The following is a 22791-nucleotide window of genomic DNA, read 5'->3' as shown; positions in this document are numbered from 1 at the left end:
TTTATTTTATTTTTTACTTTTGCTGTATTTTATACTTCTTGCATGGAGATAATGTCCTTTATACTATAATTTTGAAATGAGTTCAGTCTGTTTTTCATCTTATATCTTTTCAACCCTACCGATACAGCTGAGTAATCAGAATGAATCCTCCATTTTTCAAATGAAAAAACTCAGAGAAACATAAATACCTTTTTCCAAATTCCCAAAGAGAGCTAGTAGAGCGAGGATGATATTCATAGGTACTATAAAATCCTGTGTATGAATTTGCAACAAACCAAGCTTATGTGACAGAAAGTTTCCCTTTTTTCTTCATGCATCAGAAAATTGGAAGTACATGGTTCCAGGAGTTCAGTAAGATGAAAATGAGCTTTAAATTCAAACCTGCTTAGTATAATCTGGGTAAAGACACTACCTGCAGTTCCTAACCTAGAACTACTGTGTTTCATATTATTGGATCCAAAAACTAAACGAGGTGATGGCACATGTATTATATTTGCTGTTTGTGGTATATAAATTCCACAAAGTCCCGCGTCAGAGCTCTTTGTATGCACTAGCCGTCTCCTATGGGAATATAAGCTCATGGACAGGAGAGCAGGACAGAAAAGATGTCTCTTTTCCCCCCAATTTCCCTAGCAATTTAGTTAAAGGTTGATAATATTGATCATTAACAATGTAGAAGCTCCCAGTGGGGATTATTGTGTAGAATGAGTACATTTAATAGCATGGTTATTCTGCTGTTTCCCTTTAAAGCCATTCTTTCAGATCAGAATGTGAAACCAAAGCGAGCTAGCCAATCATGTGGTGGGGCGGGGCCGGGGGGGGGGAACTACAGGACCATTATTTTAATGTTTTTGCTTTTTGGTTCTTTTCAGTATTTAGGGTTTCCATTCAGTATAACCCGCTAAAAGGATTTCGTTTCATACGATAAAAATGACTTTGGAAAGTAAATAGAGGAGAGTGATATTAAAGCTCTACTTTTATCCTTCAGCTTTGTTCTTGCTTACTGGTGATGCTAACGTTCAAGGGATACACAGGTTGCTCATCTGGTTGTTTTCCTTCATCTGTGCTGTTGTGTAATGGCTGGCCGTAGTCTGAAGTAGCTGTCATGATAAACTTAGCGATGCCATTTAGTAGACTGGGCTCAGGCACCACGGGGTGTGAAATCTAGGTCACTACTCATAAGCAGCCTTGTCCTAGGAACAAGAGGCTTGCTGGCTGTCATATGTCTTGCCCAAATGGCTCATCTTGGCACTTGAAATCATTGGCATAAATTGGGTCAGGTATTAAGTTGAACTATATGAAATTGCCATTTTTGACCATTCTTTACCTAAAATGATAATTTCTTGTTATTCCACACAACACTAAATACAATGAATGAAACCTGTTTAAATTTTACACTCTTACACTATAATTTCTAAGCCTTTTCATTAAGTACTATTACCTATTAAAAACATGTTCAGTAATCTATGAGAATTTATACAGATAATACCTCTCACTTGAAGCAACATCATTATTAATGGCAAAGATAACCTAGAAGGATAGGGGTGGATTTCTAGAACTTAGGGGAGCATTAAGGTACAACACATCATAAAGTCCTAACGTCGGTAATGCCGGAAGTCTTTGCAGTATGAGATATGCATCAGAAAAAGGAGTGGTTATTGGGAAAAGGGGGGAGGGATGCTTCCCGGTAAGGTGAATATTCCAGAGGGGGAGAGAATGAGGGTCTTGCAGGGCCGGCTGCAACGGGACAAAAATGGGACCCCAGACCCTTAAAAGCAATGAGATAGAAATATGCCATAGCACCAAAGTCAGCTCACCTTCCAAGCAGCACAGATATGTGTGTGGGAAGAGTGAGGCACGTGAAAGTCTCTGCTTCCCACTTATCCTGAAAGAGTACATTCAGATTCACATCCTAAATGAGCATGCTGTTTGCTGATGCCTGAAGTCATCTATCTGAGGGGTGCAGTTTTTGCTTAGCTAATTAAACAAGTAAAATATAAATATCTGAAACAATCCATATCATGTGTGATAACATTGAACTGCAATCAACTCAACAATTAAGGGCGGGGAAAAAAAAGCCCTCATCAGATCATTTGGTAGTTGGATGTGGGGGAATACTCTATCTTAATGATATCATTTAACATACTTGTATCAGTAAAACAAAAGTTACACGCATAATCAGAGTAACTTTTCCCTGGATCTTTCATTTCCCCATATCTAGATTACATCACTAGAATTTCATCTAGCTGTGTAAGAGAATCCCAATGGCGTTTAAGTGGGATGTTCTCGAATCTGCATAGTTATTTTCCGTTCTTAGCTCCTCATGTTGCTTGTGGCACTTCTGTTTTGGAAGCAGAACCTAATAACTATAGGATTAATAATAACAGCATATGACTGTTGAAGGTTTAATGGCTGGTGTCCTGTACTGTTTTGTGACTTTGCATGTAGATGTAGGAAGATTTGATTACTCCTTACTGGCTCACAAAGCCTTTCCTGTGCCAGCGCATGGTCACAATTCTGTATGGAAGTGGAATTGTATACATCTGTTGGCTGTCTGTAGTTTACAGGTGTCTTATGGGTCCCTGTGGAAGAGTTGATGCTTCCACGGATTTGGTGTCATATGCTCGCTGTCCTCATTCTTCTAAAGGGCTGTGCTGTTGCCTTGGCAACTCTGACGAGGCAGGCGTTCACAACCGTAATATAGAAAGTAGATTTTAAATCTTTGGATTAGAAACCTACTGGCAGAGGACAGTACTCTCCCTCCCCTAGCTTTTGGTTAAGAACACATCATTTTAGTTGAGCGCAGCCTTTAGTTTTAAATGCTGTTCTTCTGAGGGGAGCCTGGGTGGCTCAGCCGGTTAAGCGTCCGACTTCGGCTCAGGTCATGATCTCGAGGTCCGTGAGTTCGAGCCCCACATCGGGCTCTGTGCTGACAGCTCAGAGCCTGGAGCCTGCTTCAGATTCTGTGTCTCCCTCTCTCTCTGACCCTCCCCTATTCATGCTCTGTCTCTCTCTGTCTCAAAAATAAATAATCATTAAAAAAAATTTTTTTTAAACCTTTAAAAAAAAATAAATGCTGTTCTTCTGAAATGTGAAATTCCTGAGATTTCACATATGGCTAAATACTACCAAGTGCTTTAATCACAGATCAGCTTCTTTATCCTACTATATATAGCTCTTTAAAAGAATCCTTTAAATTCTTTACAGTCTTCTGTTTGTGTTTTAAATTTTTCTTGCCTTTGCAGATGATTCTTCCTTCCCTGTACCCACCATACCCTTTGATTATAATTTTCCTCATAATCTTAAAATCATAGGGTGCTCAGAAAGTTCCACTGGGATGCCTTCACCACTCCTGGTCTGCCTTTGTATTCCCAGCGTCCTGGCAGTTTTTTAAGTTGGTTATCCTAAAGCATTTACATTCATCCATGGTGGAAACACAGAATGCCATGGGGGTCTGCCTGCAGAATCACCAGGGTAAGAAATCCGATGTTAGAGAGCACTGTAATGACACAGGAATTCTCCAGCATATACTGTTGCCAAATAAAATGAATAGCATGAAGAGGTAAAGTGAGGTTATAGGCTTAAGCCAGAATAGAAAAGAAAGGGATGGAATCATTATTGTTGGGGATGAAGGAGCAACTGTTAATCAGGTATTTTCTGATTAATAGCAACTTAAACATACCTTTCTCTAGTTGAAGATTTATAAGTTGCTTTTCAGGATATAAGTGAATTTATACAATTTCTTAACCTCTCAATACAACAGGGATTGATTACCTCCCTGCCATGAATGGAGGGATGAGATTTCATGAAAAAATACAGTTTACCCTTGGAAGGTAGAGAAATGGCATAATTTGGAACCATTTCTGATGTTGATGAGGGAAATTAGCACCTACTTGAGGCTCTGTTCCTATTGAAATATAAATTCTGAAAAAAAATTGCAAAAAAAGAGGGTTTTGAAGGTAAGCATGGTCTCTGGGGGGGGGGTGGTCATGACTAAAATTTAAAAATTCCTAACTCTGTAATGCATGTGTTTCCTATAATGTATTCTTTCTCATAGTATATGAGAACTTAATTCAGACATGCCTAGCATGGCACATAGCAAGAACCAATAAATATTTGTGGTTTGGCTGGAAAAGGTATTTTCTATTTTATTTATTTATTTATTCATTTATTTAAGAGAGCACACGCACACAAGCAGGGGAGAAGGGCAGAGGGAGAGAGAGAATTTTAAGCAGTCTTCACGCTCAGTGCAAAGCCCAATGCAGGGCTCCACCCCATGACCCCGGGATTATGACCTGAGCTGAAGTCATGAGTAGGAAATTAAAGTGACTGAGCCACCCAGGCGCCCCTGTTTTCTGTTTTATTTTTTTATTTTTTTATTTTTTTTAATTTTTTTTTCAACGCTTTTTATTTATTTTTGGGACAGAGAGAGACAGAGCATGAACGGGGGAGGGGCAGAGAGAGAGGGAGACACAGAATCGGAAACAGGCTCCAGGCTCCGAGCCATCAGCCCAGGGCCTGACGCGGGGCTCGAACTCACGGGCTGTGAGATCGTGACCTGGCTGAAGTCGGACGCTTAACCGACTGCGCCACCCAGGCGCCCCTGTTTTCTGTTTTAAAAGCAAGTAGCATTTCATGTTATTGATAATCTTTTTTTTTTTAAACACATCCTATCCATGAAATAAATGTAGAATCATTATTTGTTTCTGCTACATCTGGCGATACAAAAAAAGAAAAAACCTTTCTGAAAAGACTGCCAAAATAGTGTCACCGCCGTCTTCAAACTTGAAAAAGTGGCTAAAAGTGTGAGATGTTAATACTTAGCATATGGGTTTCTTCAGGAATGGAAAATCTTGTACAGGAATGTTACATAGCAGCTACTGGAAACTTTAAAAAGAGATTTTGAAAATGAAATCAGTTATAGAACTTTGCCTTTGGTGAGATATGTTATAATTAGCTCAATATGAACTTAATGTGAAAGTAAATAAAGTGTGAGCTGGCCTTTTCCCATAAGACTTGTCTTTTTTGAGATGTTTTTTGAGGGGGAGGTCTGCTCCCAGAATAAATCGGCCTGCTCACCAGACTTTGAGCAGTCCACGTTAGCATATGGAGTGAGGGCCCGTATCAGTGGTCCAACCTGAAACATCTTTTCTGCTATCACTCACAACTGGAGCACAGAAAATCATGAACAGAGTAGTCTCCAGGCATCTCTTACTAGTTATGGCCTAAATATTTTAAATGCAATGTACATTTTTCTGGTAAGAAAAGTAATAAATATTGTGAGACACTTAAACAGAGAAGGATTAAAGTTGTTTTTAATTCATCTGTGATCTCACCGTCTGCACATAGCCACATTAACATTTTGGTATCGATTATTCTGGCCTTTGTAAACGTGTGTGCTGTGTGCGCGCGTGTGTGCACGCACACACTTCTATCATTGCATATGTGGTTTTACGGCCTGTTATCTTGCCACTTAGTGTTAGAAACATTCTTCTAGAACAATTGTATCTTCTTGTTTCGAATTTCTGTCAACTTTATGGGCAAAGAAATGATGGTTTATTGTCTTAATTTGCATTTGTTTGATTACTGGTGATGGTAAACATTTCTTATCTGCTTGTTAGCATTCTTCTGTGAATTGCATGTTTATTGTGACATTTTTCTATGTGGGTGTTTATCTTCTTTTTATAAATAAAGGATACCTTAATCACATTTTAGAGATCTTCTCCTTTTAGCATTTACAATTTAATATTGTTATGGATTTTTGTTGTTTCAATTTTTGTTGTTTTGAGAACAGCGATTTTGGTAATCTATTTCAGAGAGTTGATTTGGGAGTGCCCGTAGGTGGTTCGGTAAGAGCCACGCTAATATGGTTTCAGAGACCCAAGTGTGACCCATCAAGCATAAACACAAACTGTGAAGACCTGGTCAATCCTAAGGCTTGAGCTCTGGGGCACACAGCAGCCTCAAAGCTGGGGCAGGATTAAGCCAGTTCAGATGCATTCAGCCTGCTGCATCTAACTAGGTCAGTCTGCAGTGGCCCTGACAGACTGTGGGGCTATTTTTGTCAGTGTTTCTTCTGCCCACGAAAATTAGAATTGAGAAGAGCTACAGATGCTTCCCATATGGTTGCTATTAGTGAAATTATGTACAGAGGATTTAATGTGAAAAAAGCAAAGTAAGTACACTCAAATTATTTAGAGACCTAGAGGGCTATCCAGGGGACTCTTTAACGATGCTTCCATTCCAGGAAGGCAGCTCCGTGTTGTGTATGGCGACCTCCGTCCTGTTCTTGTGAGTCTAGGAAGGAGCCTCTTTTCTGGTGTTCATGATTTTGCTCGTCTCCTAATACAGTACCTCATGAAGGATTTGAATGTAATTTTTTTTTCTTTTTTCTCCCCCCACCCCAGATTTTCCCTCCCCACAAAGAGACATCTGGACATTTGCATACTTCTGACCATTTCCCATTGACTAGTGAACCAAGCAATAGCTGCCCCCTTTTTTCCTATATCTGGGAATTAGAGAGTTTCCATTTGCAATCAGCTGGCCTTGTTCTTAGAACGGTTTGTTTAGACATTGCAGGGAGCGGGCTGTGATGGTTGATCACTCTAATTGGTCCATTAGATGTACTTGGTGTTTCACAAGGTTCTAGGGAGAGGAAAAAATGTTCATCTGCAACAGACTTGTGGAGCCTACTAATGGAGTTTCATATCTATTTTTGCCCTCTGTAAAAATGCATTATGGACTCATATTTTAGCGAATTAAAAAAAAAAACTGTAGTGGGATTGATCATTAAGTCATCAAATTTAGTTACCTTCTCTTAAGGCAATCAGGTGACCTCTAAATTTGATTTCTGCTACGTTTCCGTTCAGTCTGCTTATCCCAGTACATTGGACCTACAGAGAGAATTTACTGCTACACTGTTTTCATTTTATGAGAAGTATCCTGTTGAAACAATAGCATTTAAGTGTCTTTTAAAGAGAATTCTGTAATATAAATATACTATAGACATTTGTAAAGTGTGTTGCAGATTAATTAATACTACCACACACACAAAAGTCCTTTTGTCAAGTAAGTTTGGGAGACTCTTACTCCCAAATTTTACTTGCTGTGCTATAGGATTCCTCAAAACATTAAACATAATTTTGTGTGTTGTAGTTCCTCACAAGAGGAGACAAATTCCTACCATTTTCCCAATGTGTTCACTATCAGAACACCTCTTTTTGGAAAGCATAACTCAGAGCACAGTCTCAATAAATCCTGAGCCATGGTGTAAGCTTTTTTTTTTTTTTAATTTTTTTTTCAACGTTTTTTATTTATTTTTGGGACAGACAGAGACAGAGCATGAACGGGGGAGGGGCAGAGAGAGAGGGAGACACAGAATCGGAAACAGGCTCCAGGCTCCGAGCCATCAGCCCAGAGCCTGACGCGGGGCTCGAACTCACGGACCGCGAGATCGTGACCTGGCTGAAGTCGGACGCTTAACCGACTGCGCCACCCAGGCGCCCCTGTAAGCTTTTAAATAAAGATTATCATTATGATTCACAGCTTGAGAAGCATTTAATGTGGTTAAGTTTCTTTATTTCTCAGTATTTATAGGTATACAAATATCTCTGTTCAAGTACACAAAACATGTTTCTTTGTGCCAGGTATTGGTAAAGGAAGCAGAGGAATTTGGTCTAAACTTTGATACTTTAGATAAGAAGGATTAAATAAATGCATATGACTCTTGGGGAAGAGAAGGGAAGTGGGGAGAGAGAAATGAGATTCTTTTCTTCAGTTACAAATGACTCAGACCATCACGACATTAGGTAAGTTATTCTAGGGTCCAACTAAAGAAGCTTTGATTCCATTCGAAATCGGGATATTTTACTCTTTAACACGATGATATCTAGTTATTCGTTTACCTTAAGGGGGAAAGTGTGAACCTGTTTCTTTTTGGTTTTGTGTTCAACGACAGTGCCAGTGCCAGATTTTTTAATATGGTTTGAGCTTCCAAGTATGAGGTTCATCCTGGTCCTGGGAGAGCAATGCTGACCTACCAAGGATGGATCTTTCAAGGTTTAGCTGGAGCTGAGAATAAGAATCTCCAGTCAGTTGACACATGGTGTGGGGAGATTGCTTCCTGAAATTCCCTGAACTTCCTCAGCATCTCCTCTGCTCCAGATTGATAGATTCTATTTCCCTTTGCCACCCAGGGCCAACTACTTTCCCTCTCAAGTTGCTCTTTGCTCAGCTTTCATATTTCCTTTTGACCATTTTTATTATTTTATTGAAGTATAGTTGACCTGCAATGTTCCTTTAGTTTTGGCAACTCTGTTATGTTATGCTATGTTCACTGCAATGTGGATATCATCTGTCACCACACAGCACTGTCACAATACCATTGACTGTATTTCCCTCTGTGGTACCTTTCATCCCTGTGATTTATTCCATGACCGGAAGTCTGTACCTCCCACTCCCTTTACGCATTTTGCCCAGCCCCCAGCCCCTCCCCCAGCAACCACCAGTTTGTTCTCTGTATTTATGGGCCTATTTTTGTTTTTTGTTTGTTTTTTTAAATTCCACGTATAAGTGAAATCATATGCTACTGGTCTTTGACTTCTCTCACGTAGCATAATACCTTTGAGGTCCCTCTATGTTGTCACAGATGGCAAGATGTCATTCTTTTTTATGGCTAGATAATATTCCATTGTGTGTGTGTGTGTGTGTGTGTGTGTGTGTGTGTATGTGTATAGTATATACACACATATATATATACATACATATATCTATATGTATACATAGATATACTATACACACACACATATATATATAAAACATATACATATACATATGTACATATGTATATACATATACATATATACATATATACATGTATACATATATATACATGTATACATAGATATACTATACACACACATATAAAACATATACATATATGCATATGTATATACATATATACATATATATACAGGTATACATATATACATGTATACATATATACATATACATATATATATATAAAACATCTTCTTTATCCATTCATTTGTGGGTGGACACTTAGGTTGCTCTGTATCTTGGGTCTTGTAAATACTGCAGTAAACATAGGGGTGCATATATCTTCTCAAATTACTGTTTTCATTTTCTTTGAATAAATAACTCAGTAGTGGAATATGTGGATCATACAGAATTTCTGTGATGGAAGCCATTAACAGAATGAAAAGGCAACCTACTGAACGGAAGAAGATATTTGCAAACAATATATCCAATAAGGGGTTAATATCAAAAATAAATTTAAACTTCTGCAACCAAAAAACCAAAATAAATAAACAATCTAATTAAAAAATAGAGGACCTGTTTATAGACATTTTTCCAAAGAAGACCTACAAATGGCCAGTAGACACATGAAAAGATGTTCAACATCCTTAATCATCAGAGAAAAGTTACAAAGTCAAAAGTCATTTTTTTTAAAATATCAATAATGAATAGGGATTCAGTGACCTTGGTTTATTTTATTTTATTTTTTATTCCATATAGTGTCTAACCTACAGAAAAGCTGAAAAGTTACAAGAAATTACAAACAATTCCCATGTTCCCTTCATCCAGATTCCCCAAATGTTAACATTTTGGGAGATTTATTTTTCTTTCCCTCCCAGTCTTTTAAATTACTATATTACATTTATCAAAATTAAGAAATTATAACAATTAATGCAATACCATTGTCTAATCTACAGACCTTATTCACATTGCACCATTCAGCCCAGTGATGTCCTTTATAGCAAAAGACAGTCCAAAATCATGCACTGCATTTAGCTGTTGTGTCTTTTTATTTTTTAATACTTCCTCAGAGCCTGCCTTTGTAGTTCATGATGTTGACGTTTCTGAAGTATTGAGTTACTTTGTAAGACACCTCTCAGTTTGGGTACAGTTGTCTGATGTGTTTCCTCATGATTAAATTGAGGTTATATACTTCGGACAGGAGTGCCACAGAAGTGACTTTTTGCCCTCAGTGTATCATTTCAGGGGGCACATTTCGGTTTGTCCCAATCCTAGTGATATTATCCTCTGTCACTCTGTCAAGGTGATGTCTGCCAGGTTTCTCCACTATGAAGTTACTAATTTTTGTTAGATAATCAAGTATCCTCCGGGACTATGTAAATATTCTGTTCTTCCTCATATATTCACTCGTTAGTTTCAGTATCAGTGATTCTCATCAGTTAATATGTTAGTTGCCAAGGGGTGCCTGGGTAGCTCAGTCATTGAGTGTCCGACTTCGGCTCAGGTCACGATCTCGCGGTTTGGGAGTTCGAGCCCCGCGTCGGGCTCTGTGCTGACAGCTCAGAGCCTGGAGCCTGCTTCGGATTCTGTGTCTCCCTCTCTCTCTGCTCCTCCCCAACTCATGCTCTGTCTCTCTCTCTCTTTCAAAAATAAATTAAGAGGGGCGCCTGGGTGGCGCAGTCGGTTAAGCGTCCGACTTCAGCCAGGTCACGATCTCGCGGTCCGTGAGTTCGAGCCCCGCGTCGGGCTCTGGGCTGATGGCTCGGAGCCTGGAGCCTGTTTCCAATTCTGTGTCTCCCTCTCTCTCTGCCCCTCCCCCGTTCATGCTCTGTCTCTCTCTGTCCCAAAAATAAATAAAAAACGTTGAAAAAAAAATTAAAAAAAAAAAAAAATAAATTAAGAAAAAAAATGTTAGTTGCCAAATAGTGACTTCCTTTTTCTTTTTTCTTTTTAGAGAGAGAAAGGGAGAGAATATGAGCAGTGGAGGGAGGGAGGGACAGGGAGAGAGAGAGAGAGAGAGAGAGAGAGAGAGAGAGAGAGAAAGAAAGAGAAAGAAAGAAAGAAAGAAAGAAAGAAAGAAAGGAAAGAAAGAAAGAAAGAAAGAAAGAAAGAAAGAAAGAAAGAAAGAAAGAAAGAAAGAAAGAAAGAAAGAAAGAAAGAAAGAGAAAGAAAGAAAGAATCTTAAGCAGGCTCCATGTTCAGCACAGAGCCCAGTGCAGGGCTCAATCCCACAACCCCAGGATCATGGTGACCTGAGCCGAAATCAAGAGTAGGACAGTTAACCGACTGAGCCACACAGGCACCCCGCAAATAGTGACTTTCTAATTCATTGTTCCATCTACATTTATTAGTTGGCTTTTACTGTAAGGAGATTTTCTTTCTTTCTTAATTGTTTATATCATTGTGAATTCAGGGATATTTAATTCTATGGATTTTAATGCTTTTCTCTACTTATTTTGATGCTCAAATTGATGCTTAGGATCAAAGCCTTAGAACTGTTCATACCTTTGGGGCATCTGGGTGGCTCATTTGGTTGACATCCAACTCTTGATTTCAGTTTGGGGTCATGATCCCCGGATCGTGGGATCCAGCCCTGTGTGGGGCTCAGTACTGAGTGTGGAGCCTATTTAAGATTCTTTCTCTCTCCCTCTGCCCCTATCCCCTGCTCATGCATGCTCTCATTCTCTCTAAAAACAAACAAACAAACAAACAAACAAAAAGCTGTTCTTATCTTTGACTTAATGATTCCTCTTAAAATCTAATCTACAATTTATGTATAAAAGTATGGTGAGGAATTGGAATAACTTGAATGTGCAAGATGAAAATCACTAAGCATGTTTGAAATATCTACAGGGTTTTTTTTGACATAGAAGTAATTACTAATATTTTAGAATAAAATATATATGGAAAGCAATATATGTAGAATAGTTTAAATTGTGTAAAATCCAGAGAAACAAATCACACCTCTACTTAACCACATGGATACAAATTTCACCTTGCGTTACATCTTCCAAACAGGAAGCGTTCATTCTTTTCCTCAAACCTGTTTGGTCCTCCATCAGGTCTGTCTCAATAAATGTTCCACCCAATGCCTGGTTCTGCCTTTCTGTCTCCCCCACATCTAATCTATCAGTAAGCGCTGTTGGTACTACCTTCAAAGTATATCCCATCTGCCTTCTATGTCCACCTGCACTACCATTCCTGGTCCAAAAAACATTTGCTGTCCCCACATTAGAACTTCAGTGGCTGCTTCTGCGCTGGCTCTTCCGTGTGTGCCACAGCCCCCCCCCCCCCACCAGCCAGGCTTTACACAGCAGCCAGAGTGACCTTTTAAAATTATGGATCACATCCTGGCACTCCTCTGCTTAAAACTTTTTCTGTCCCAATGGCTCTTCATTGATTTTTTTTTTTTTAATTTTTTTTTTCAACGTTTTTTTTTTTTATTTATTTTTGGGACAGAGAGAGACAGAGCATGAACGGGGGAGGGGCAGAGAGAGAGGGAGACACAGAATCGGAAACAGGCTCCAGGCTCCGAGCCATCAGCCCAGAGCCTGACGCGGGGCTCGAACTCACGGACCGCGAGATCGTGACCTGGCTGAAGTCGGACGCCTAACCGACTGCGCCACCCAGGCGCCCCGGCTCTTCATTGATTTTAATGTAAAATCCTTATTACCAGCAACAGTACCTGCTTTTCTTCTTTCTTACCATGGTGTCATCCAGTTGACTTTCTTTTCATTCTCTTCATACTCATTGCTCACTCTGGCCTCAGGACCTTTGCACCTGTATACTAATCCCTCCATCTCTGTCTGAAACACTGTTTCTTGGCTTTTGGAATGGCTGGACCTGCGCTCCTACTTCCTCAGGAAGGCCTTTTCTGACCCCTCCCCCCCACTACCTAACATCTCCTATCCCACCCCCAGTATTTTTTGCATAAGGTGGATCTTATTTATCAATCTATTCTTTCCTGTACCATGTATCTACATCCACTGGATGGAAGAGTCTTGAAGAATGCTTGGCACACAGCAGGCACTTGGTAAATGAATGGTCTGGTGAATAAATTGCTACTGTCTCTGAAGTTGTAGTGAAAGGGGCTCTCTGTGTTTCCAACCAAAGATGCAGAAGTTCCACTCTAGGCATGTGTCCTATATACGTTGATAATATTTGTGTAACTCTGTGGGCAGCCTTGTTTACAACATTGGAAAATTGGAAACAATGTAAGTATACTACATAAATCATGGTGTTTTCCTATAGTTCAGTATTGTGCAACCATTAATAAGGGTGTTTTAGAAACATAGCTGATGAGGAAATAGGTCCAGAACACAAAACATGTTCCAAAATATGATATGAAGATCCCATTTTTTTTGTATTCTACACATAAACACACATACTTCAAAAAAATCTAGGGGCGCCTGGGTGGCTCAGTCAGTTAAGCGGCCGACTTCGGCTCAGGTCATGATCTCGCGGTCCGTGAGTTTGAGCCCCGCGTCGGGCTCTGTGCTGACAGCTCAGAGCCTGGAGCCTGTTTCAGATTCTGTGTCTCCCTCTCTCTGACCCTCCCCCATTCATGCTCTGTCTCTCTCTGTCTCAAAAATAAATAAACGTTAAAAAAAGAAAAAAAAATTAAAAAAAAATCTACAGGAACAGACACTAAAATATTTACAGTGGCTGTGTCTGAATTTTGGGATTGCAGCTTTTGTATGCTCTGTTGTCTAATTTATTAGTTACTATTTATTGTCTAATTTGTTACCTTTTGAAATCTATACCCTTGCCCCAGCATTGCTAAAAATGACCCAAATACTGGAGGCCAGGTCATTGCAACGTGGTAAGCTTCTTGAGATTCAGCTACGCCCAGAGCCTTTCTGGTAACTCCCCTCCTTTGGTAACACTGTCAGAGGAGTGTCTTCAGCGTGTTTGTGGCTTAGAGAAAGGACAAGCACTTCTGAGTGGGAAAATCAGGGTAGACTTTATGGAGGACGAAGACATTGGCGTTGGCTCTTGAAGTATTTAGAAGATCTGACAGATGATTGAAGAGAGAAACCCCCTAGAAAGAAGAGCAAAAGTAAAAGCAAGGAAAGAAAAGGAGAGGGAAGGAAATCACGAGGGCATGTTAAAGAAGTAGCACATGCAGTCATTCTGTACAAACGGGCCATCTGGGGGAGTGTTGGGACGTGGTTCCCGAAAACTAGATAGAAATAGCTCGCAGTGGCCTTAATCTGGCAACTAAGGTGTTTAAGCAGGGGAACGATGACCAACTAGAGCTGATTGTTCAGGCAACTAATCTGACAGATCCAAGGAATTGAAGGGGGAAGACTGGCAGTGGTGAGACCGGTCTGGACGCTGACGACGGAGACAGAATGGTGAGGCTGGCTGAGCCAAGGCTGCTTGCCCAATACGTCGAGTAGGCCGCTAAGCCCGACTCTATTTAACAGGAGAAAACCCTACACTATTTGAATGCTCTTATTTCCTGGTCACTTGCCACAGGGTCATAAGCCTCTTAGAGTGTGGTCATGCATATAAATTAGGTTATAAGGTAAAAATTTGTATTTTGAATATACATTTGACATTTTTACTTCTCTCCGTCCCCCAACTTCATTATGGCATTACTGATGCTACTCACTGAGGACAGTATAATGTCTGGGGCTAGTGGGTGGGAGAGAAAAGGCTGAATGATCATGGGCTGGGATATATAAAAAAGGAAACCTCAGATTGTGGGGGTTTTTAATATATATTTTAATGTTTATTTTGAGAGAGAGAGAGAGAGAGAGAATGCACACAGGGCAGGGAGGGGCAGAGAGAGAGGGAGAGAGAGAATCCCACAGGCTCTGCACTGTCAGTACACAGCCCAACACGGGGCTCAATCCCATGAACTATGAGATCATGACCTGAGCCTAAATCAAGGGGCATCAACCAACTGAGCCACCCAGGCGCTCAACCACCTGAGCCACCCAGGCGCCCCATCAGATGATGTTTACTTGTTTTTTTTAAGTGAAAGATGTAAGACGTTTTGTACAAGAGTTTCTTACATACACAGACAATTTTAGTTCCCTGAAACTACTGAGACGTTTCAGGCCCACGTTCTGAAGGCAAATACCTGAAAATATTACATTGGTTTTGGGTTGAAGAAATAGTTAATGTCCCTTTTGAAACTAGGTCAAATTTTTTAACTTTATCTTCTGCTCTAACTCAGGACCCCAGCTGTCAGGCTCTCCCAGAAATTTACAACAAAAGATGGAGAGCTCCTCTAATACATGGTTACAAATCCCTCATGTGTAAGTGGACATTTAAAGGTTTGAGAAGTCATAAAAAACATGTGGAGAGATAGCTCAGCAGAAATTCTTTTCCTTGAAAGAAGCAATTGACCCTTTCTAGCAGCTTTATAGCCCCAGTGATCCAGACTGGGCAACTTGACTTTGCCAAAATGTTTAGTAAGAACTGTTGTTTCAAGCATAAAAAATTTAAGTGACTTCCGTGTAATTACCCCTAAACTACTGTGCCTCCTTGCAGGTGCCACAGGAAAGCTGGTTATAGCCTGGGACATGTCTGTAGTGGGACAGGAAGAAGGTTGAGAGGGTTTCATTACTGGTATGATGAAAAGGTATCAATGTAAGATAAACTATCTCTTATTAGTTTGGTAAAATGTAGAGTTTTGGCCATTCCTGTGAAACATAGAACAGAAAGGAAAATTACTTCTGCAATTTGAGGTCAGCATACAGGACTCCAGGGTTATGTAAATGTGGATTTTAAGAAACAGACAAACATGTTGTGCAATCTTCAAGAACACATTCTTGGGAGACTATAGATGCTGGAGAGGGTGTGGAGAAACGGGAACCCTCTTGCACTGTTGGTGGGAATGCAAACTGGTGCAGCCACTCTGGAAAACAGTGTGGAGGTTCCTCAAAAAATTAAAAATTGATCTACGCTATGACCCAGCAATAGCACTGCTAGGAATTTACCCAAGGGATACAGGAGTGCTGATGCATAGGGGCACTTGTACCCCAATGTTCATAGCAGCACTTTCAACAATAGCCAAATTACGGAAAGAGCCTAAATGTCCATCAACTGATGAATGGATAAAGAAGATGTGGTTTATACATACAATGGGATACTACTTGGCAATGAGAAAGAATGAAATATGGCCTTTTGTAGCAACGTGGATGGAACTGGAGAACGTTATGCTGAGTGAAATAAGTCACACAGAGAAAGACAGATACCATATGTTTTCACTCTTATGTGGATCTTGAGAAACTTAACAGAAGACCATGGGGGAGGGGAAGGGGGAAAAAAGTTACAGAGAGGGAAGGAGGCAAACCACGAGACTCTTAAAAACTGAGAATAAACTGAGGGTTGATGGGTGGGAGGGAGGGGAAAGTGGGTGATGGGCATTGAGGAGGGCACCTTTTGGGATGAGCACTGGGTGTTGTATGGAAACCAATTTGACAATAAATTTCATATTAAAAAAAAAAGAAAAGGAAAATAAAACATTGTTGCATGGAATCCACTTTTTACTGAACTGACTGACCTGCTCCGATAACCAGCTTGTGCACCTTCTGTCACTCTCCAGGGCACTACAAAGTGGAAGCTAAAAAGCAACTTCTTTTCCCAGCATCCTCTGGGGACTGTCTAAAGGAAAAAGAGAGTGGAGTAAGATAACTTTTGGGAAGGAAAGTAAAACAGAGTGCTAGGTGTGTTATAAATGTTGAAATCAACAAATTACCTCCCAAAGCTACACTCACTACTCTTTGAACACAGAGGAAATGGAAAAAATCAACAATTAAGAGTAAGATGGGGGGTGGTGTCTGGAGAAAGTGACATATTGCAATGTTCCTCAACTGACATTGTGGTTAGGAGCAAGTTGCCATGGGATTTGAAGCAGTTCAGAAGTCTTCAAGTAAGACCCATCATGATCAAAATCAGTGTATGGCAGACAGTCTAAACGAACTGGGTCTTTTAATTAATTACGCGTACCAAATCGGGATGGTTTTTAGCTTTTAAAAATTTCAGCGAAACTTAAGTTCCTTTATAAATTGAATCTCTGCTTTTACTTTTCCATAAACAAAATCTGTTTCTTACTATTTGCCTTCTAAAATAGCAATAGCCACGGTCCAAACATTTTATATTAAACACCAAATTTGACCAAACACCCAGAGTTTTTAAACTGCGCCATTTTGATAATTGTGATAATCAAATCTAGTATATGTGATTTTTTTAATGTAAAATATTTGCAGATATTCAGGAAAAGATTTTAAATTCTTACAAATAATGAGAATACTCTCTACATACTAAATGCTTTTCTGGTCTAAGGACTTAGCCTGTCCATGTTCTTCCAACTATTGATAGAACCACTAGATTTTCGTCTACACATTTATATATTCATTCATATACTTGTTATTACATGCACACACACACACCCCTCTGAGGTTTTCTAAGGAGTCCAAAACAATGCTGGATCACAGTTTTCTGTGGAATAAAGCTTTGTTTAAAAAAAAAAAAGCAGATGCAGCTTAACATCTTATTAACATAAGAACTGTTGTTTTATAAGAACTGTTGTTGTTTTTCCTGTTAGTAGCCAAAGTTGAGGAAAAATAAGAAAAACAAAGAGGAAGCAGGGTGAGTAAATAGCACATTTGATGAGGGTGTCCTCACCTTGTCAAGGCAAGGTGCTCTGAGGCGTTAAGGGTGACAGTGGGGACGCAGATGGGAGCAAAGAGCTAGTGAACCAACCATCATCTCTTCTACAGAGCAATTTTAGGAAGCCTCTGAGGGACACAGGTAGTCAATGAACAGAATTGAGGGAGTTGACAAAAGGGAAGAGGCTGGATTCCTCAGAGTCATGGCAAACTGTTCTGTAATCAAGTTGGTAATTCACCAACTGTGCCATTACGAAATATTTACCATATTTTATACTGAGGATTATTATGTAATATAAATAAAGAAATACTAATTTCCCTTTAATGTTTTAGGATTTATGTATTTATTACTTTTTGGAAATTATTATATTTTAAAACGGATTTCCATTCCCTTAAATCGGAATTATAAACTGTCATTTCTGCCTTCATTTACCGGCCAGTATCCTGCACTGGTACTGTTTTGCTATGTATTACAAATGAAACCAAAAAATGAATGGGTACGCTGAGGCCTTAATTTTGAGAAAATAAGAACAGTGATGTGTGGGGTTAGAAATGGGCCTCTTTCTAAGGTAGTTACCGTGCAGTTACAGTTTGAGATGAGATGTCATTGACGGTGCCCCCTGCTCCACATGCTGGGGCACAGGCGTCTCCTTGAGCCACTTGTCCCATAAAACCCTTTATTCTCTTTCCTCCCTTGTTAGCATTCAGCTGTTTTTCTGGATGAATGCGCCACCATTTAGTTCCAAACTCTTGTTCCTAAGGGAAGAGTGGCACACTGTCTCCACACAATGTCACCTCCTGTCTTCCCTGCCTGTCTTCTCTCCTCGTGGTACCAGCCCTTTCCCGTCATCAGGCGACCCTAGCCTCGTGCTTCCTGGCTGCTCGGAAGTGAGAAGTCACCTACTTAGGGTGCTGATGCTGTAGGAGGTCATGGTGTGGGGATTAGGCTTCTAGTTCAACAAGTTACTCCCTTGTAGAAATCGGAGTCTGCACCTATAAAATTGACATGATAACAGGGTTGTTGTGAGATTAGACCAGTTCCTGTGTGTTGTATATGCTGTGCCACTCTTTGGAAGAATCTTCTCCTCCCCTCATCTGGCTACTTCCTATGGGTAAAGGCCCTGAGAAATAATGTCTGACGTATAATAGATCAAGACTTCAAATTTTTTTTTTTTTAATGTTTATTTCTGAGAGAGTGCAAGCGGGAAAGGGGCAGAAAGAGAGGGAGACAAAGAATCCAAAGCCGGCTCCAGGCTCCCCGCTGATAGCACAGAGCCTGATGTGGAGCTCGAACTCAGGAACCGCGAGATCGTGACCTAAGCCAAAGTTGGACACATACCTGACTGAGGCACCCAGGTGCCCCAAAAGATCAGGAGTTTAAGCGGTTGCTTTTATTTACCGTGGCATGGGGGGAAGGAATCTGTGCTTCGTAAGGCAGGCTTTTCTTCTGTTACCCCTACTCTTTCCTAACAATGTCAGCTGTGCACACAGCTGGTCAGTATGGAAGGATGGATGTGATGGCAGGGATGGGCACTGTGGAGAATTTCTGAGGAAATTGGATGGAAAGTAGAAATAGAAGAGGCTTAGGGAAAGTAGCCAGGTGAGGGGAGAAGATTCTTCTAGGGAGTGGCGGCAGCGTGTTCGACACTGATCATGTGAGGAGAACCAAGTTCAGGGAAACACCACCGACCACAGCCGTCCGTAAGGCCAGAGAGGAGGCTTCCAGATAGACCCATAGCAGGCTGTGCTGCCGGAGTGTGATGAGAAAGACAGCTGTGAGGTCCTGGAGACCTGCTGGTCTTTCGTGCCAAGGGGGCTGGAGTTTATCCTGGGGAAACTGAGGCATTCAAAGAAGTTACACGATCATATTTGCATTATAGAAATGTTAGTGTCACGGCTGTGTCAGCGACTGGTTTTGTGGGCTCAACACTTGGAAGGCCATCCATAGGCCAGTTAGGAGACTCTCGTGACAACTTCCTGTTCCCTCAGAAGTTCTTCTAATCTCCCATCAACTGGGAAACAGATCACCAAGCTAGTTACATTTGAGTCTGAAATATGAATACAGGTTCTGAGGGAGGGAATGATAGGTTTTTTTAAATTTGTGAATGGGAATTACTTTTTGTTTGATAAATTCCCAGTTCCTGTCTTCTGTTTAAATCAGCTGTCAGGTGAGTTAGAGTCTTACTCTTAATATTAATGGAGCCCTACTGAATATATGGGTGTAGAATTATGGGAAAGTTGATATTTTAATAACAGGCCTCAAAAGTTCCTGAAATTAAAGCCAATACAGTCCTTTGGTTACTGCTTATTACTTCCTCATGAATTTCGTTGCTCCGATTAGGCAGAATTGGAGAATTCTTCTACTTCTTCAGAAATTCAGGCAGTCTAGGGGCGCCTGGGTGGCTCAGTCGGTTAAGCGTCCGACTTCGGCTCAGGTCATGATCTCGCGGTCCGTGAGTTCAAGCCCCGCATCGGGCTCTGTGCTGCCAGCTGAGAGCCTGGAGCCTGTTTCAGATTCTGTGTCTCCCTCTCTCTGACCCTCCCCCATTCATGCTCTGTCTCCCTCTGTCTCAAAAATAAACATTAAAAAAAAATTAAAAAAAAAAAAATTCAGGCAGTCCTTGAATATTACTTATACCCCAGCCATTCTACCAAACATGACCACAGAGAAGTTTGTGAGGCATGGTCTGTGGCTTCCAGTCCCAGTGTAGCAGACATGGACCCACCTTTCCTGTTGTGTCCGTCTCCTATCTCCCTTGCAGCCTTAAGGTCTACTGGAAAAAAACAAAAAAAAAACCAGTGCATCAGTTGGAAGACATGGGGGACATAAACAGACACATAGCAGAAGAAGATGGCCTGCTATCCAGCACCCTCCTGCAGGAGCCGGGCTTGGAGGGGAAGCAAGGGGGAAGGTCACCATTGATTTGGAGCCACTGGAGCTGTGATTTTTTTTTTTTTTAAAACCAAGGGTAATTTTGCCCCCATCTCCCCTCCCTTCCAGGGACATTTGGCCATGCCTGAAGACATTTTATTTATTTATTTATTTAAATGTTTATTTTTTGAGAGAAAGAGAAACAGTGTGAATGGGGGAGGGGGAAAGAGAGAGAGACAGAGAGAGAGAGAGACAGAATCCGAAGCAGGCTCCAGGCTCTCAGCTGTCAGCACAGAGCCCGATGTGGGACTTGAACGCATGAACCGGCAGATCATGACCTGAGCCGAAGTCGGACGTTTAGCTGACTGAGCCACCCAGGTGCCCCTGAAGAAGCTTTTTGATCATCTTCGCTCTGGGTGTGGGTGGTGGTGGTGGTGGTGCTGTTAGCATATACGGTATGTCCTAGAATGCTGCTAACCATCCTGCAGTGTCCTGCAAAGCTTCCTCCCCTTCCCCTGCCCCTCACATCAAAGATTATCCCGTCTAAAATACCAGTAGTACGAGGGCTGAGAAACTTTGCACTAGAGGTGTTGTCTATACGGGCTGTGTTTGGAAATGTAAGCATCTGGTTGGGGGAAATGGTGGTACTTAGGCAGCCTTGGAGATGTTGGGGTGGTGCTGGACTACAACTGACATTGCACGGCTCTTAGTAGTTTCTAGTTCTTGGGGCATTAAAACAGGTTGATTGCCAAGTCCAGTGGGTGTCTGACCCTCAAACCTCTTAGAAGTCCTCTGTGTCCAGTTTCTTTAGTGGGTCAAGTCCTGCTACTCAGGAAGGATTAAAAGCTTGTATTTTCTTCTAGAAAATTGTATTTCCTTCTTCAAATGGGACCAGTTGCTCACCCACATTCATTCAGTTCATTGATTTTAATCAAAGTATTCTGGCCCCCATGGCACATGTGTTTAAATCGTATAAGGGCCCAGGAAGGACTTGACCCTTTTCCCTCAGTTTCCCCTCTTTGCCCTTAGACAAAAGCCATTCTTAAGATAAGTCTAAGGTAAAACTGTGATAGACATTTTGAGTCCAATGTTTGCAGTGTAATTTATCACTGGCTTTTTCTTAAAAAAAAAAAAAAAAGAGAAGTATAGGTCCCCAGAATTTATCTAGAAGTAATTTTGAAAACTTCAGCATTTATATTCATTGACTGTTCCTCTCCTCTGTGAAGACCTTCAGAATTTCCCAAACTTGCTAAAGCGAGTCAGTCTGTTGGAAACTTCTGAAGAGAACCAAAACTTCATTTCACGCGGCCTTTCATCAGCTCCATGCCTATTCTCAGGGAAGGGAGAAGAACAGAGGTCTCTCTGCCTGACTGACCCTAAGTGAGCGCCTTTTCAGATGCCTTTGGTATGGGAACAAAATCAGCCATAATCTTCAGGGTTTTAAATGTCATTTTCGATACATCAGGAGACCAAAAGGCAGAAAAGTCTGGGAAAATAATAAATAACACTTAGATGGTTTGGGAAAGCAATTAAGTTTTTAATTATGTGCTTAACGCACATCCTGTTTGGGGCCCCAGCTGAGTTTGAATCCTTGTGCTTGAACTGATGTTTAGCAACCATTTCTTAACCAGGAAGGGCCTCCCCGACTCCCAGCCCACACCCATTTGAGCTTCACTGGCTCTTTTGAACAGAAGCCATTCTCACTTTTTGCTTGGTTCAGTGAACAAGGTTACTGTGTAAAAGCAGTGTCTGTGGAGCTGTGGGTCTCACTGCCCTTGTGCCTTCCCCCCACCCCCAAGTGTACCTCAAGCTGTGTGAGGCGGAATACTTAGGATGATTAAAAGGGCCCTTCACTGATGATTTGGTGTTTGCCTGGCTGAGGAGCTCAAAGCAAGAAGACGGAGACATGCAGCCATGTTGCAGCCTATTCCAGAAAGGAATTTAGGATGGGGGACCCTAAGCCAGACTGTAAGTTCTTGGACTCAGCAAGGAAATTCAGGAGCCAGGCAATCTTTACACTGATTTTTAACACTTAAAACAGGCAACCATACACAGTAGAAAATGTTTTGTTTGGGGGGGAAGAAACGTGCCGATTTTAATGTTCTTAGAGGAAGGAGTGGGAATTGTAATTAAATAGGATGATTTTTGTTTTTTATGTTCTATAGATGATGGGTATCTACTTCTGTCTACGTTGTCCTGGAGCCATGGGACAGTTTCTGTGAACATTATGGGCAAACTATCATTATTCTCCCTTTTCCATGTTCCTACTTTTTTTTTTTCTTTTGGGAAAACCCAAAATGAAAGCCCTGACATTTCCTAGAGTCTCCTTAAAGTGCAGATCTGGGCCATCGCAAGCTGCACACACACTTGTGCTGCTGTCCAAAGAAAATTTTAGCACGTAATTTATTGATGATTTCTCTCTCTCTCTCTCTCTCTCTTTTTTTAAACATTTGACATGTTTTTAAGTAATCTCTACCCCCAACGTGGGGCTCGGATTCATGACCCTGAGATCAA

The 22791-nt window shown here is 40.9% G+C and overlaps 1 protein-coding gene across 11 annotated transcripts in view; it reads left to right on the top strand.

Moving 5' to 3' along the window:
- The window catches only part of MAP7 (microtubule associated protein 7), a 180044-nt gene that overhangs the window by 51985 nt on the left and 105268 nt on the right, over positions 1-22791 (top strand). Inside the window, exon 1 of one of the 11 annotated variants that reach the window (XM_058735392.1) lies at positions 22105-22245. The exons of the other annotated variants lie outside the window; for them this stretch is intronic. Coding sequence (XP_058591375.1) covers positions 22224-22245 — 22 coding nt within the window. The 5' untranslated portion in view covers positions 22105-22223. Of the gene's footprint in view, positions 1-22104; positions 22246-22791 lie in introns of those variants that run through there. 11 annotated transcript variants of the gene reach the window in all.

This window comes from Neofelis nebulosa, chromosome 6 (assembly GCF_028018385.1).
Source record: "Neofelis nebulosa isolate mNeoNeb1 chromosome 6, mNeoNeb1.pri, whole genome shotgun sequence".
NCBI lineage: Eukaryota > Metazoa > Chordata > Mammalia > Carnivora > Felidae > Neofelis > Neofelis nebulosa.
Note: the sequence above shows the minus strand (reverse complement) of the source record. Positions and strands in the feature narration are given on the sequence as shown.